The sequence below is a fragment of the Petaurus breviceps genome, unplaced genomic scaffold (genome assembly GCF_028583685.1).
Source record: "Petaurus breviceps papuanus isolate PSGF00001 unplaced genomic scaffold, PetGlider_PUasm1.0 90823, whole genome shotgun sequence".
NCBI classification, from domain to species: domain Eukaryota; kingdom Metazoa; phylum Chordata; class Mammalia; order Diprotodontia; family Petauridae; genus Petaurus; species Petaurus breviceps.
The window spans coordinates 23,173,768-23,189,385 of NW_027187352.1; the positions used below are offsets into that span (position 1 = coordinate 23,173,768).

The following is a 15,618-nucleotide window of genomic DNA, read 5'->3' on the forward strand; positions in this document are numbered from 1 at the left end:
TCTGATGTGTGTGTGTGTGTGTGTGTGTGTGTGTGTGTGGTGTATGAATGTAGATCCTAGGAAACTTTTCTCCTCCTTTCCAATCTGGTTTGGAAAGTCTGATTAATTAATTACGAAAAATATTGTTGAATATACATAATGAAATAATTTTGTATGCATTGTGTAAGATAAAGAGTGTAAGACATGACCCCTGATCTTCAGTAGCTTTAAAAGCAAATCTTAATTTTGAGGGATACAAGATTGTATAAGATATAATCTTTTGGCAGAAAAGTTTATAAAAAACAGTATAGCCAAGATTAGATAAATAATGTAGCAAGTAATAATGTTCTTCTCTTACCAGAATGTAGACATGGAAGTTTGCTAGAATATTCAATGAGATGGGCAGGTGATTGATATTACCAGAGGATTCTTACTCTGGTCAAAACCCTGTTGAGTTTGGGGGGCAATTTGGCTACTAAAAAGAGAAAACACCCAATGCAAGTAAATCTCTAGTGTTCAGAAAGGCCATAGTTACATTGTCTAGATCTTCAGGGTAGTTTTCCCTATGTACAGTCATCTCTGTGTTTCTGAATGTGGAGCTGACCCACAGGAATTCTGACCCACAGGGGGTATGGGGAGGGCAGATGATCTCTGCCTGCCTCTTACTCCATAATATCCTGTTTATTATGTGCTAAAACTATGTTTATTACTATTCTATCTCCAAAATTATGTAAGCTCTTTGAAGACAAACCCTGTATACTTTTTGTTTTTCCCTTTCATTTAGGAGAATGCTTTATATATTCTTTCCCCCTGATTTTGACCTTTGATTTCATTTGTATGGCTATTTCTCTCTTTAGAAATTCCTTCCACTGGGGCAGCTAGGTAGAGCAGTGAATAGAGCACCAGGCCTGAAGTCAGGAGGATCTGCATCCAAATACAGCCTCAGACACTTGACACTTAACTAGCTGTGTGACCCTGTGGCAAGTCACTTAATCCCAATTGTTTTGCCTTCCCCCTTCCAAAAAAAAGAGATAAAACAAATTTCCTCCACCCCCGTATCTAAATCCAGACTTTTTTTTATAACTTATGTGCTTAGAGAATCATCTAAGGTCCTGAGAGACTGGATGTCTTGCTTATGGTCATATATATCAGAGGTAAACCAAGGCTGACTTTACCCCTAGGTAGACCATCTTATCAACTACCCTGGCTGCCCTGAATGGTAGGTTTATAATAAATATTTGCTAATATGGATTAGAATGGGGTGTCACTTTCCAAAAGGGTGGGGCTGTGATATTTAGACAAATCAGATACAGTCCAGGATACACATCTGCTACTGAGATGATCTGAGATTATACTCTATCTCCCTAGGAGTGGTCAAGAGTCCTGATTATCACACAGTCACTGCCTTACAATTCTTCATCACTCCAAAGAGCTGAAAATATAACTTAATATTCAAGGAATTTTAAATCTAATTGAAGATACCAGGCATTTACCTATGAAAAATCAAATAATAATAAAAGGTTTAAATGACTGTTAAAGACAACAATGGGAGAAATGCTGCATGTATAATGCTCAATGAGTGATACAGAACATAAATACCCTTATAGTTCAGAGAAGGGAGAATCTGCCTCAGGATCAGTTCAAACAGTAGAGCCAGAAAAGGCTGGCATATTCTGGGAGTAATGAAGAAATCCATGTGAGTAGATTAGATAATTAGGGAAGGTTTGAGGGATATACCTTGCAGATTCAGTTATAGAATGACAAAATATAAGAGCAGGGGATGATGGTGTCTAAAGATAGATTTTAGGAACTAGGGTTCATAACATACTTGTTATTCTCTGAGGAAAATCCAAAGCTTCCCCCATGAGTTGAGAACAATAACATTAATAACCAGAGAAAAGGACCTGTTCTTGAATTGGGGGAGAAGGGGCACCTTCCATGTTGAAATTTTTGAAAGTTGGAAAATACAGTCTACTATGAGAGGGAAAAAATGAATAATTTGAGAGTACTTCTAAAATCCTTCTCTAGGTTATTTGGATTGAATTTTGCTACAAGAAAATTTTAATTCTATAAGATATTTTGAGTACCGCCCACATGCCTAGTATAATTGTAATCCTAATGTAATAGAACTTTCCCTCTTTGTACTCTCAGAACCTAGCACAGGGCCTGGAATATAGTAGGCATTGACAAATGTTGGTTGATTGATTACATTTTAATTTATTTTTATTTTGTATGAAAGAATCACATCCCACTGTAGATATCATATAATCATAGATTTTGAAGTAGGTAGGACATTAGAAGCCATCACACCCAACCCTCTTCACCTTATTGATGAGAAAATAATCCTGAGAAAGATTAAATAACTTTCTAGGTTAAGTTACTTATCACATAGCTAATAAGTGTTTGAAGTAGGTTTTTTTACTGTAAACCTAGCACTCTAACCACCATACCACCAAACTGCCAATTCCTACTCAAATTACCACCCCCCCAAATTGATCATCCAAGTTCTGTTTACAGACCCCCAACTGTTCTCATAGACCCAACCTCAATTCACATAAACAGTTCCATGATATCTTATTCCATAGCTTTAATTATTAAGAAATTTATTTTTATGATTGGTTCAAATTCTCTCTTCTATATTGTCTACCTGTTTATTTTTTGGACCATTAGTTAATTAGATAGCAAAGTTCTTACTAGATGACAAGCACTGCGCTAAGTGCTAGAAATACAAAGAAATGCAAAAGACAGTCCTTGTTCCAAGATTTCCACCAGTCTTCTAGTGGAGGAGACAAGATAGATACATTGTATAGTAGAGATAATATATAGAAGAAAGGCAATTGCATTAAGGGGTGGTAGTGTCAGGAAAGACTTCTGGTAAGGTAGAATTTTAGCTGGCACTTGAAAGAAACAAGGAAGTCTGGAAGCAGAGAAGAGGATGGAGAAAACTCTAAGCATAAGAAATAGCCAATGAAATGTACAGAGTCAGGAGAAGCAATTTGTTCAAGGACTAGCAAAGAGGTATCATAGAATACGTAGATGTGAATGAGGCATAACAAACACTGGAAAGGTAGGAGGGGGCCCAGTTATGAAAAGCATCAGAAGAGTGATAGAGATTGGTGTAAAATAATGTCTCAAGGTTGTTTTAATTTGCATTTCTCCAATCAAAAATGACTTAGTCTATAGCATTGTTTATATGACTATAAAAGGTTTTGATTTCTTCATTAGAAAATTGCCTCTTCATCTCTTTTGACTATTTATCAATTGGGGAATGACTTGTATTCTTATAGATTTGACAAAGTTCTTTATATATTTCTTTATACATTTATTTTTGTATTCTTTATCTGAGAAATTGTCTATATTTTCCCCAATTTTTTTGTTTTCCTTCTGATATTGGCTATCTTTGTTTTATTTTATAGAAACTTTTTAATTTAATATAATTGAAATTATCCATTTTCCACTCAATTTTACTCTGTCTCATGTTTATTCATAAATTGACTAAAATTACTGAAGTGAAAAGTGACAAATACTGGAGGGGATGTGGAAAAGTCGGGATGCTAATTCATTATTGGTGGGATTGTGAACTAATCCAACTTTTTTAAAGATCAATTTGGAATTATGTGCAAAAAAATATTAAGCTGCCCATACCCTTTGACCCAGAAATAACACTACTAGGTCTACTTCCAAAAATGATTAGGGGAAAAGGAAAAGAACTTATATGTTCTAAAATGTTTATAGAAACTTTATTTTTTATGGCAAAGAAATGGAAAATGTAGGGATACCTATCAATTGGTTAATGGCTAAACAAGTTGTGGTATACGATTGTGATGGAATGATACTCTGCTATAAGAAATGATGAGCTCAATGATCTTAGAAAAATATGGAAAGACTTTCATGAAATAACAAAGTGTGAAATGAGCAGAACCAAAAGAATATTGTATACAGTAATAGCAATATTGTTTTAAGAATGAATGAGCAAATAAGTCATTTTTACTATATTACCAAAAATAACCATGAATGACATTAAGAAACTATATGCATCCAGATAAAGAAGTATTAAATAGAAGTGTATATATAATAATTTGTGTCTAAATGTAGCTTAACACCCACACACACACACATACCAACATAGGGGGAGGGAAGAAAAAAGAAGGAAGGAAATTTACACAATAACTTTATTGTATATTTCAAAGGAATAGTGAATTGTACATAGTGGATTTGTGGTTTCATGTGCAATCATCTTTTTTATTGTACTATGTTATGAAAATACTTATTTTACTCAATAAATTTAAAAAATAAATTTAAAAAAAGAAGTGAGATTTTTAAAAACTAAATTTGAGTTTTCTGACTTAAAAAAAAAAGTAAAAATGCTTTCATTTTCATCTTATTCACAGGTTTTGCCAATCCACTTACTGGCATAGCAGATGTAACTCAGAGCAGCATGCATAATGCTTTACACATCTACATGAATGGCACAATGTCCCAAGTACAAGGATCTGCTAATGATCCCATCTTTATTCTCCACCATGCCTTTGTGGACAGGTCAGTTGACTATTTCTCATAAGGGGATACTTTAAATTTTTTTCAATATGCTTCACTGTGGTAACATGGTATGGTGAATAAAGTGCTGGACCTGGAGTCAGGAATAGGGACAAAGACAGAATCTATTGCTTCATTTTATAGGGAATTTCCATGTGAAAATACTCCCCCAACCGATGGAATTTAACACTTTCTCTTCCATTTTTGTTCTTAGAGAGTGAACTAGAGATTAAGAGAGATTAAGTAATTTGGCCAGGGTCACAGAGACAGTATGTGTTAGAGGTTAGACCTGCAGCCAGACCTTAACTTTAAGGCCTGCTCTAGCCATTGCCATTCTGCCTTTCATAGTCAGGAATATCCATTTTAGGTCAGACCTAGGACGTACACTAGTTGTATCACTACAAACAAGTCATTTAACCTTTTTGAGCCTTGGGTAATTGTGTAAGATGAGATGGTATTGACAGGTTGCAATCTTTGCTGATAGAGAACCCCACCCCCAAGCCTCCAGGAAACTCACAAGTCTTCAATGTATGAATCTATATATTGAAGATTTTTGAGTAATAATTAAGAGGAAAGGGATTGAGACACTACTGAGCTATTAGCGGTATTATCCTGTATACATTAGTTAACTTCCCCATACCTCAGTTTCCTAATGTCTAACAAGATAAAGGGGGTTATACCCAATGATCTCTTAAGCACTTTCCAGTTCTAATTTTTTTATCCTATGCTGTTATGACCAGGCTTTGTGATATTTCCAAAAGCTACAACCCATAATTTAAAAAAAAATAAGCAAAAACAAAAGCCTCACCTCTTTCCTAAGCCCAGTCTCATACATGGAAACCAGCACATTCTTTCATCTACCCTGTCTCCCAAATATCACTTTGTTTTTTACCCAGAACTTTTTTTATTCCCTGAGGCTTTCATCCACTATGGCTTTTTCATTTTCTTCTAGATTTCTCTTGTTATGATATTGTTTTCCTTAGACTTTCATTCCACCATCCATGTTATTTAACAAACTGAAATGTAGGATAGTTATGAGTAAACTCTGACCAATGCTGAAAGCTGTGTAATTGAAAAGTGTCTGGAGAAATGACATAACAAAGACATTTCCGGAAATGTAGCAGTAATGTCTAAGTGATGTATATTGGCTGGAATTATAATGAGGCTTATCAAGATACTTCCTTACTTTCTACTAGTTCGCCGAATTATGTTCTTCAGGCAAAGGACACAAAAGTAAGAAATATAGGCTTGATCTTCCTTGCAGTTACCCTTTCTTCTGGGAATTTCTAAACTCTAAGATACAGAGTCACAAATGACACTGGAATTATGACCAATTCACAATTGGACCAAATACCTTTTTTTAGAACAACCCTGGCAGAGATGACTCAAGGATTGAATGCAGGTAATCTATGAAGCCTTCCAGACTCTTCAATTACTAATTCTTTCCCTCTCAGTCTACCTGGTATTTAAGTATTTTGTATGTGTTTGTATTTCTTCTATATTAACCTTTGTAGGTCCTTTCTAGAATTCCTCTATTAGAATGTCAGTTTCTTATGAAAAGAGGATGTTTTATTAATTGCATTTGTATCCCCAGCACCTGACTTAGTTTTTGGCAAATAGTAATCATTTGACAAGTGCCTGTTGATTGCTTCATTCATATAGTTAATATACTGAATCAATGCAAATATTACACTAAGAATTACATTGCTCCAAGGAATAGAACAATACGTATTAAGCATTGCAACATTACCAATTCCAGCATGGTTAATCACAATGGGTAAATTGGGCACTATATGTGGGTTGTATAAACATAGGAATATACAAAATGAAGAAGAGCCAGAGATAATTCTGTGAAAAACAAATCACAGTTTTCATTCCTTACCTAGGTAGTTTCCCTTGGATCAGTACAATTGAGCAGAATGTTAATATGATACATCTTGATGAGATAAATTGACAGAAAGTTAGAGTTAACACATGCATTCCTTCTGGGAGTGGCATAAATAGCAAATTATAACTTCAGAAAGACGTCATAAAACAAAAGGTTCCTGATCATAATCAAGCATGAATTCTGAAGTGGGATCACATTGACTGCAAGCTAACTTCTGAACATTTTCAGCATGGGGGGATTTGCTAGGTCTACAAAATAACAGCCTTTACTTGGCTTAAGGGAAGGGCTTCCTACTCCTAGTCACTTAAGGACTGTGATTCAATTAAATTTAACAAACTTGTATTAGTACTTTCCATGGGGAGATCACAGCACTAGACCCTAAAGGAAAATCTAAAGCATTATACTTGCTTGTCCTCAGACAAATCATTTAGCTGATCTGTCCCAGATTCTTTATCTGTAAAATGGGGTAATGCTTACCTCTCATAAAAAGAGAGGGTAAAATAAGGTAACATTTTAAGTGTCTTTGAAAACCGTAAAATGCTATATAGATCCTACCTATTGTTGTTATTATTATATAATCCTGGAGTCAGAATGAGCCTCAGAAGTCATCTTTCTGAGTAAGGTTCCCTTCTACTATATATATCCACAAGAAGTCACTTTCAATCTGTGTGAAAACCTTCAGGAATGAGGAACCCATTCTTTTGGAGACAGAATATTTTACTTGTTGATTGTTCTACTAAAAAATTCCTTATATTAAGAGTGCAGAAGAGGTTGGGAGGCTATGAGGATGATGGTTACCATGGAGTTGTGATAAATGTGCTGCCATCTACAGGAAGGCAAAGGCTGAAGAAAACAGAGCTGGCCAAAACTAGCAGCCCAGGGCTCTATGCTCCTCCTACACCCCCCACAATGGCTAAAATATGACTGACAACCGGGATTGTTTGAAGACTTTGGCACAGGAGGCACCCCTCAACTTCTCCTTCAAAAATATAAATGTTATCCAAAACTTGATAACTGAGGAGAGGAGGATTGGGCTCCAGCTAGTAAAGCATTCTAAGCAGGGTAAGTCACTGAGCAAGGCCATGAACATTAACAGCAATGTGCTCAATGACCACAGACATCAGTCACACTAACACAGCTGTTGGAGCATCCCTAGAACCTGGCTTGGATTTACTGTCCTTCAATGACCTGCTCAACATTGACCCTGTGCTGACCACCTTCTTCAAGTGAAGTGTCCTTTACCTCCAAAGCAACTGCATCCATTGCCTACCAGAAGTAGATAAACTGCCAAATCTTACCAAGCTTTAAAACTTGACCCTCCATGGGAACCCCATAGAGGAGGAGAAGGGATGCAGGCAATATGTGTTGTCCATCTTACTCCGAATTACTACCTTTGACTTTAGTGGTGTCACCAAGCAAGACTGGATCACAGTCACTATCTGGAGACAAATGAATGTCAAGCCCAAGAAGGTCAGGATAATTTTTGATAACCCCCTATCCATACTAAGGCCACAAATACCCAAAGACTCTGGTATCCTCTCCCTCAACACTTAGTTTAGCAATAAAGGAAATGACCTGTTTAAAACAAAAGAGGGCAAAGGTAAAGCAGGAATTTGCTTGAGCCCCTGTTACAATCACCTCCAATACCTATTTGATTAAACAAATTTTAGAGCTACAGAATCCACAAAGTGACAGAAAGAAACTAAAGGCATCCTGGCAGGCTGACAGGAAGAGTCTATTGCACCAGACTGGGAGCCAAGCACAGACCCACGTGAACTGCACTGACCCAGACTTGCATCCCAGACCTGCTGGAGCAGACTTCAGGAGAATGAATCACTGGCAGCTGTGGTGATTTCCAGACTTCTCAACCCATAAACGCCAAAGAGAAAGTAAAAGGTCAGTAAGGAACTCTGTTGGAACTGAGAGACAGAAGAGTAAGGTCCCAGGGCAGCAGGGGTTGTGTAGGCACAATGGCTGCAACTGCTGCTGCACTGCTAACTTTGGTGTTCCTGGCCTACAGATTGTAGGAGGACCAAGCAACCATTCAGTAGGTAATCGCACTTGCTTTAACCTGCTTGGATCTGGGTCTCAGTCTTAGGTGGTGGTACTGGGATGAGGAGCACCAGTGTGCCAGAGTTTGTGGTAGCTGTAGAGAGGGCAAGCTCCACATAAATCTGACAATAGCTCTGACAAAAATTGTGAAAACACCAGCAATTTGGGACACAGGTTTTTCAACTCTGGAAGCAGAATTCTACGATGGCAAATAGCTCAAAATTCAAGATGAGCAGAGGAAGCACAATCAGACCATATAATCTTTTTTTTTTGGGGGGGGGGGGAGAAGATCAAAACATGAAACCAGAAGAAGACAACAAAGTCAAAACTCCTGAATCAAAAGTTTCCAAGAAAAATATGAATAGGTTGCAGGCCATGGAGGAGCTCAAGAAAGATTTTGAAAATCAAGTAAGAGACAGGGGGTGGCTAGGTGGTATAGTGAGTAGAGCACCAGCCCTGGAGTCAGGAGGACCTGAGTTCAAATCTAGCTTCAGACACTTAAAACAGAAAACCTAGCCATGTGACCTGGGGCAAGTCACTTAACCCCAATTGCCCTCCAAAAAGCAAAAAAAAAAAATCAAGTAAGAGAAGTAGAGGAAAAAATGGGAATAGAAATGAGAATGATGCAATAAAATCACGAAAAGCAAGTCAAGAGCCTGAGTGAAGAAAATAACACCTTAAAAATTAGACTAACTTAAATGTCAAAAGAGGTCAAAGAAGCCAATGAGGAGAAGAATGCCTTAAAGAGCCTAATTTGCCAGATGGAAAAGGAATTTCAAAAACTCTTTGAAGAGAATAATTTCTTCAAAATTAGATTGGAGCATGACTTTATGAGAAATCAAGATACTATAAAATAGATATATACAAATGAAAAAAATAGAAGGCAGTGTGAAATATCTCATTGGAAAAACCACTGACCTAGAAAAAGGATCCAGGAGAGATAATTTTAAAATTATGGAACTACCTGAAAGCCATGATCTAAAAAAGAGCCTAGAAATCATCCTTCAAGAAATTCTCCAGGAAAATTGCCTTGATATTCTAGAACCAGAGGGCAAAATAGAAATTGAAAGAATTCATTGATAGCCTCTTGAATAATATCACCAAAAGAAAACTCCTAGGAATATCATTGCCAAATTCCAAAGTTCCCAGGTCAAGGGGAAAATATTACAAGATGTAAGGAAGAAACAATTTGAGTATTGTGAAAACACAATTAGGATAACACAAGAGCTAGCAGCTTCTACATTAAGGGATCAAAGGGCTTGGAGTATGATATTCTGGAGATCAAAGGAGCTAGGATTAAAAACAAGAATCACCTACCCAGCAAAACTTAGTATAATGCTTCAGGGGAAAATATGGTCAATCGATGAAATAGAAGACTTTCAAGCATTCTTAATGAAGAAAACATAGCTGAATAGAAAATTTGACTTTCAAATACAAGAACCTAGAAAAGCATGAGAAGGTAAACAGGAAAAAGAAATCATAAGGAGCTTATTAAAGTTGAACCATTTTCATTCCTACATGGAAAAACAATAAATTGTAACTCATAAGACTTTCTTTTCCATATGAGGATAGTTGAAGATTATGTATATATAAATATATATATGTATATATGTATATGAGAGTGTATGTGTATATAAATATATGTGTGACTGTGTGTACATGTCTGTACATGTACATGTAGACAGAGGGCTCAGGATGAATTGAATATAAAGGAATGATATCTAAAAAATAAAATTAAGAGGTGGGAGAGAAATATATTGGAAGAAGGAGAAAGGGAGAAATAAAGTAAATTATCTTATAAAAAAGAGGCAAGAGAAAACAGTTACAATAGAGGGGAAGAGCAGGAAGGTGAAAGGAATAGAACAACCTGATTCTCATTGAATTTTACTTAAGGAGGGAATGACATACACACTCAATTGGGTATATCACCATACAGGAAAGTAGGGGGGAAAGGGCAAGAGGGGAGATGATAGAAGGAAAGGCAGATCAGGGGAGAGGGTATTTAGAAACAAACACTTTCTATAAGGGACAGGGTCAAAGAAGAAAAAAGACCAAGTGGTTGACAGGATAAGATGGAGGGAAATATAGTTAGTCTTTTACAATATAGCTACAATGGAAAAGTTTTGCATAACTACACATGTACAACCTATTTTGATTTTTTTGTCTTCCAGTGGGGGTGGATGAGGAGGGAAGAAGGGAAATAATCTGGAAATCAAAGTTTTAAAAACAAATATTTAGAGGGGTGGAGTCAAGATGGCAGAGGAAAAACAGGACTTCCATGGGGCTCCAGCTTTCTACTCCCCCAATTCATGTAAAAGGGGACCCTAAAGAAACTTTGGAGCTATAGATCCCACAAAATGACATAGAGAAGCTAACCATCCACCGAGGTCAGCCTGGCAGGCCCACAGCAAGTGGCCAGTGCAATGCTCTGGGAGGCAAGCCCAGCCCCACTGGAGCCTGAGGTTTTAGCCCTGGGGTGGACTTGACCAGATGTCATCTAGAGGGACTTTAATCACCAGGAGCCGTGACAGTTTCTAGAATTATCAACACATAGATGCAAAGGGCAAAGTGAGAGGTCAGTGCAGTGTTAACTTTGGTATCCAATAGTTGAGAGTGTGGCTAGCTTCTTACCCTGGGGACAAGAAGCAGCTGAAGAGAAGTAGCCCTGCAACCACAGCCATGGGGAATCTTCAGCTGCTGGCCTGTAGAGTGTAGGGGGATCAAGCTACCAGTCTGAGGGGTAATTGCTCTTGCTTTAACCTTCTGGGTCTGGATTGCAGTCTAGGGTGGAGGTCCTAGGGTGTGCAACCAGCTTGCCAGAGGATGTGGAGGCTTCAGAGAGGGCACCCAACTAATACCTTCAGCAGCTGACAAAACCCCAGTGTTTGGGACGAAACTCCCCTGTCTGGTAGCAGAGTCCTACTGTGGAAAAAAGCCCAGGGGTCAAGTGACTGAGTGGAGACATGAGCAGGTAAAGGAAGCAAAATAGAGCACCCCAAATTTACACTCCTATTTTGGCGACAAAAAGGATCAAAGCATGGAACAGGAGGAAGACAGTGAAGTCAGAACTCCTGCACCAAAAGCTTCAAAGGAAAATACAAGCTGGTTACAGGCCATTGAGGACCTTAAAAAACAAATAAGAGAAATGGAGGTAAAATTGGGAAGAGAAATGAGAAAAATGAAAGAAAATTATGAAATGAGAGTCAACAGCCTGACTGAGGAAAATAACACCTTAAAAAATAGACTAACTCAAATGGCGAAAGAGACTCAAAAAGGCAATGAGGAGAAGAATGCCTTAAAAAGCCAAATTTGCAAGATGGAAAAAGCATCTCAAAAGCTCCCTGAGGAGAATCATTCCTTCAGAATTAGATTGGAGCAAATGGAAGCAAGTGACTTTATGAGAAATCAAGATGCTGTTAAACAGATCCAAATAAATGAAAGAATAGAAGGCAATGTGAAATATGTCATGGGAAAAGCCACTGACCTGGAAAATATATACAGGAGAGATAATTTAAAAATTATGGGACTACCTGAAAGCCATGATCAAAGAAAGAACCTAGAAATCATCCTCCAAGAAATTCTCAAGGAAAACTGACCTGATGTTTTAGAACCAGAGGGCAAAATAGAGGTTGAAAGAATCTACTGATCACCTCCTGAAAGAGATCTCAAAAAGAAAACTCCTAGGAATATTATAGCCAGGTTATGAAATTCCCAGATCAAGGAGAGAATATTACAAGCAGCCATGAAGAAACAATTTGAATATTGTGGAAACACAATCAGGATAACACAGGATCTGGCAGCTTCTACACTGAGGGATCAAAGGGCTTGGAATATGATATTTTAGAGGCCAAAGGAGCTGGGATTAAAACCAAGAATCACCTAACCAGCAAAGCTGAGTATCATGTTTCAGGTGAAAATATGGTCATTCAGTGGAATAGAGGACTTCCAAGTATTCTTGATGAAAAAACCAGAACTGAATAGAAAATTTGACATTCAGCTACAAGAAGCAAGAGAAGCACGAGAAGGTAAACAGGGAAAAGAAATTATAAGGAACTTATCAAAGTTGAACTATTAACCTTCCTACATGGAAAAACAATAATTGTAACTGGTGAAACTTTTCTCAGTGTGAAAATAGTTGAAGGGAATATATATACATATATATGCACACACACACACACATATATGTCTATATAGGAGGGTATGTGGGCATATGAATACATATGTGAATGTGTGTATATATGTTTGCCGGTATACGAAGATAGAGGGCATGGAACCAATTTAATAGGAATGGATGATACTTAAAAGGTAAAATTAAGAGTTGAGAGAGGAGTATAAAGAGAGGAGATAAGAAGAGACAGAATGGGGTAAATTATCTCATATAGAAGAGGCAAGGGAAAATGGTTAACTGGAGGGGAAGAATTGGAAGGCATAAGAGAATGGGTCAACCTTATTCCCATTGAATTTGGCTTGGGGAGGGAATGAAATACACACTAAATAGGGTATCTCACCCTACATGAGAGAAGGGGAAAAGGGGATGAGAGGGGGGATGATGGAAGGGAGGGCAGGGTTGGGGGGAGGGAAGTTGGAAGCACCCACTTTTGAAAAGGGAGAGGATCAAAGTAGAGAATAGAACAAGTGGGAGGAGGATAGGAGGAAGAGAAATATAGTCAGTCTTTTACAATATATCTACTATGGTAATGTTTTGCAAAGCTGTGTACAACCTATACTGAATTGCTTATCTTCCCAGTAAGGGTGGGTGTCAAGGGAGGAAGTGAATGAATCTGGAATTCAAAGTTTTAAAATCAAATGTTTATACGTATATATTTATATATACATATATACCTATATATACTATTATTAATACTATTTTACATGTAATTGGGAAATAAGATATACAGTCACAAGGGCATAGAGATCCACCATGCCCTACTGGAAGGTTGGAGGCAGTATGGGAGAAGATATGGGAAAGAGCAGATTGGAGGAGGGGATATCCAGTGGCATTGCTATTTGGGGGTAGTAGGTAGGGGAAAAATGGGAAAAAATTGTAATTCAAAATCTGCTAGAAATGAATGATGTAAACCAGAAGTTAATAAAGCATTTGAAAAAAAATAAAAAAAATATTTAAAAAAAATTTTTTTACATGCAACTGGGAAATAAAATTTACAGGCACTGGAGTATAGATATCCATCTTGCCCTACTAGAAAGTTAGGATGTGATAGGGGAGGATATAAGAGAGAACAGATTGGGGGAAGGGTATTCAGTAGACTTGCTATCGAGGGGTGTGGATAGGGGAAAGATAGGGAAAACATTTATAATTCAAAATCTCGTGGAAATGAATGTTGAAAACTAAAAATAAATAAATCAGAAAAACAGTTCCCTATATTGATCTCAAATTTACCTCTATGTCACAGTCATCCATCATATCCAGTTCCCCTCTCTGAAACTAAGAAGAACAAATCTAATCTCATTCATTTGACATCAATGAAAAATCATCAAAGATAGCTTTCATGTATTCTTTGGTGTTCTCTCTTCTCTAAGCTAAACATAGCCATTTCCTCCAATACATCTGGATGTGACTTTCAACATCTGGTCACTTGGTCTCTATACTCTCCAACTTATCACTATAGCACCCTGAACTCAACGTGGTCTGCAGATATGTTCTCACCAGGGTAAGGCACAGCTAGACTATGACCTCCCTACTTCTGAACACAGTGCTTTTTTCTCTGTAGCCTGATACAGTATTAGGTTTTTTTCATGATGGCAAATATCCAGAAGCAACAGTCTCATGTCTGAAGACCCCTTACGGCCTGACCAGCAACCTCACTCAAACTTGATTTTCCTCCATTGCCTAGATGGGAACTGTCAAGTGTCAGCTGATTGTGACTGTTATAAAGGAAAACCAAATTCCTCATAAGATCACTGCGTTGGGTTAGTAAAGTTGGTATATATGTGCCATTAGAATCCTAATGAAGGATATTTCAATGAACTTGCCCTTGCTGATGTCATAGTAGACAAGCTAAAAGGAGAGATGACAGATCTCTAACATGGCAGCCTTTTCATCAGAACAGCAAAGATTGTTTTCATCAAAAATTAGAGTGTGACTTCACAATTAAAACTGATTTTTGTTTTAGCTCAGGCATGTCAGCAGTGGAGAGAAAGTAATCTTAATTTGGTCCAGCATAATATGAAATTCTTTAAATTTATCATTCCTATTATTCTTAAATATAGCCCTGATTACAAACTGCTTATTGTTTTCAAACCAGGGGGTATTTTGGCATATATAAATAACCTGGACGCTAAGTGGCCTTCCTTAAAACCATTTTATGGGAAATGGTCATGATCTGGATTTTGCCTGTTTCCATTACCTAATGGGAAAGAGACTTAACATCTAGTCTTCAAGTTATCCTAGATGGTCCTTGGGGAACATGGAGACTCTAGTACTCCTATGCAGAATAGTGTCAATGTCACCACTGTCTTCCTGAAGACTCTTCATCCAGCCTTAGGAATTTATGCTGATTCAGAACATTGGAGAAATATTCAAAAAAAGGTGTTTGAAAGTGCTTATGGGGTGATCAAGCTGAAGGGCTACACTTCCCGGGCCATGGGCTCATCTGTGGCAAATCTGGGAGAAATCATAGTGAAGAATCTTAGAAGTGGATCCGATTTCCACCATGATTAAGGATTGTGTGGCATTAAGGATGATGTCTTCCTCAGTGTCCAATGTGTCTTGGGAGAGAATGGCATTTCAGATGTTGCAAAGGTAAACCTAATTCGGCAGGAAGACATCCATTTACACAGGAGTACAGGTGCACCTTGGGGAATCCAGAGGGAGCTGCAATTTTAAAACCTTATAATGTGCTTCCATTTAACTCTCCAGAGAACAAGACAATAGTTAAGGGATTATATATGATGGGCTTTTCAACTAGACAGAATCCTTAATCTGATTAGTGACTTAACACCAAAATAAAGCAAAAATGTAGAACCCCTGAACACACTCTACTATACTCTTAATGTTAGAAATGGGGAATGTTTGTCAAACCTTGTTTGCATAACAATGCTGGAAAAGTTTTATCCTGTAGAGCCATTAAGCAGTTGAAGTCAAACAGAGATAGTACTACACACACACACACACACACACACACACACACACACACACACACACA

General features: G+C 37.5%; 1 protein-coding gene and 1 pseudogene across 1 annotated transcript in view; both read left to right on the forward strand.

Moving 5' to 3' along the window:
• The window catches only part of TYR (tyrosinase), a 189,808-nt gene that overhangs the window by 59,657 nt on the left and 114,533 nt on the right, over nt 1-15,618 (forward strand). The window contains exon 3 of the mRNA XM_069071046.1: nt 4,371-4,518. Within this exon, the coding sequence (XP_068927147.1) occupies nt 4,371-4,518 (148 nt within the window). The remainder of the gene's footprint in view (nt 1-4,370; nt 4,519-15,618) is intronic.
• On the forward strand, nt 7,324-7,957 carry LOC138148207 (leucine-rich repeat-containing protein 51-like; annotated as a pseudogene).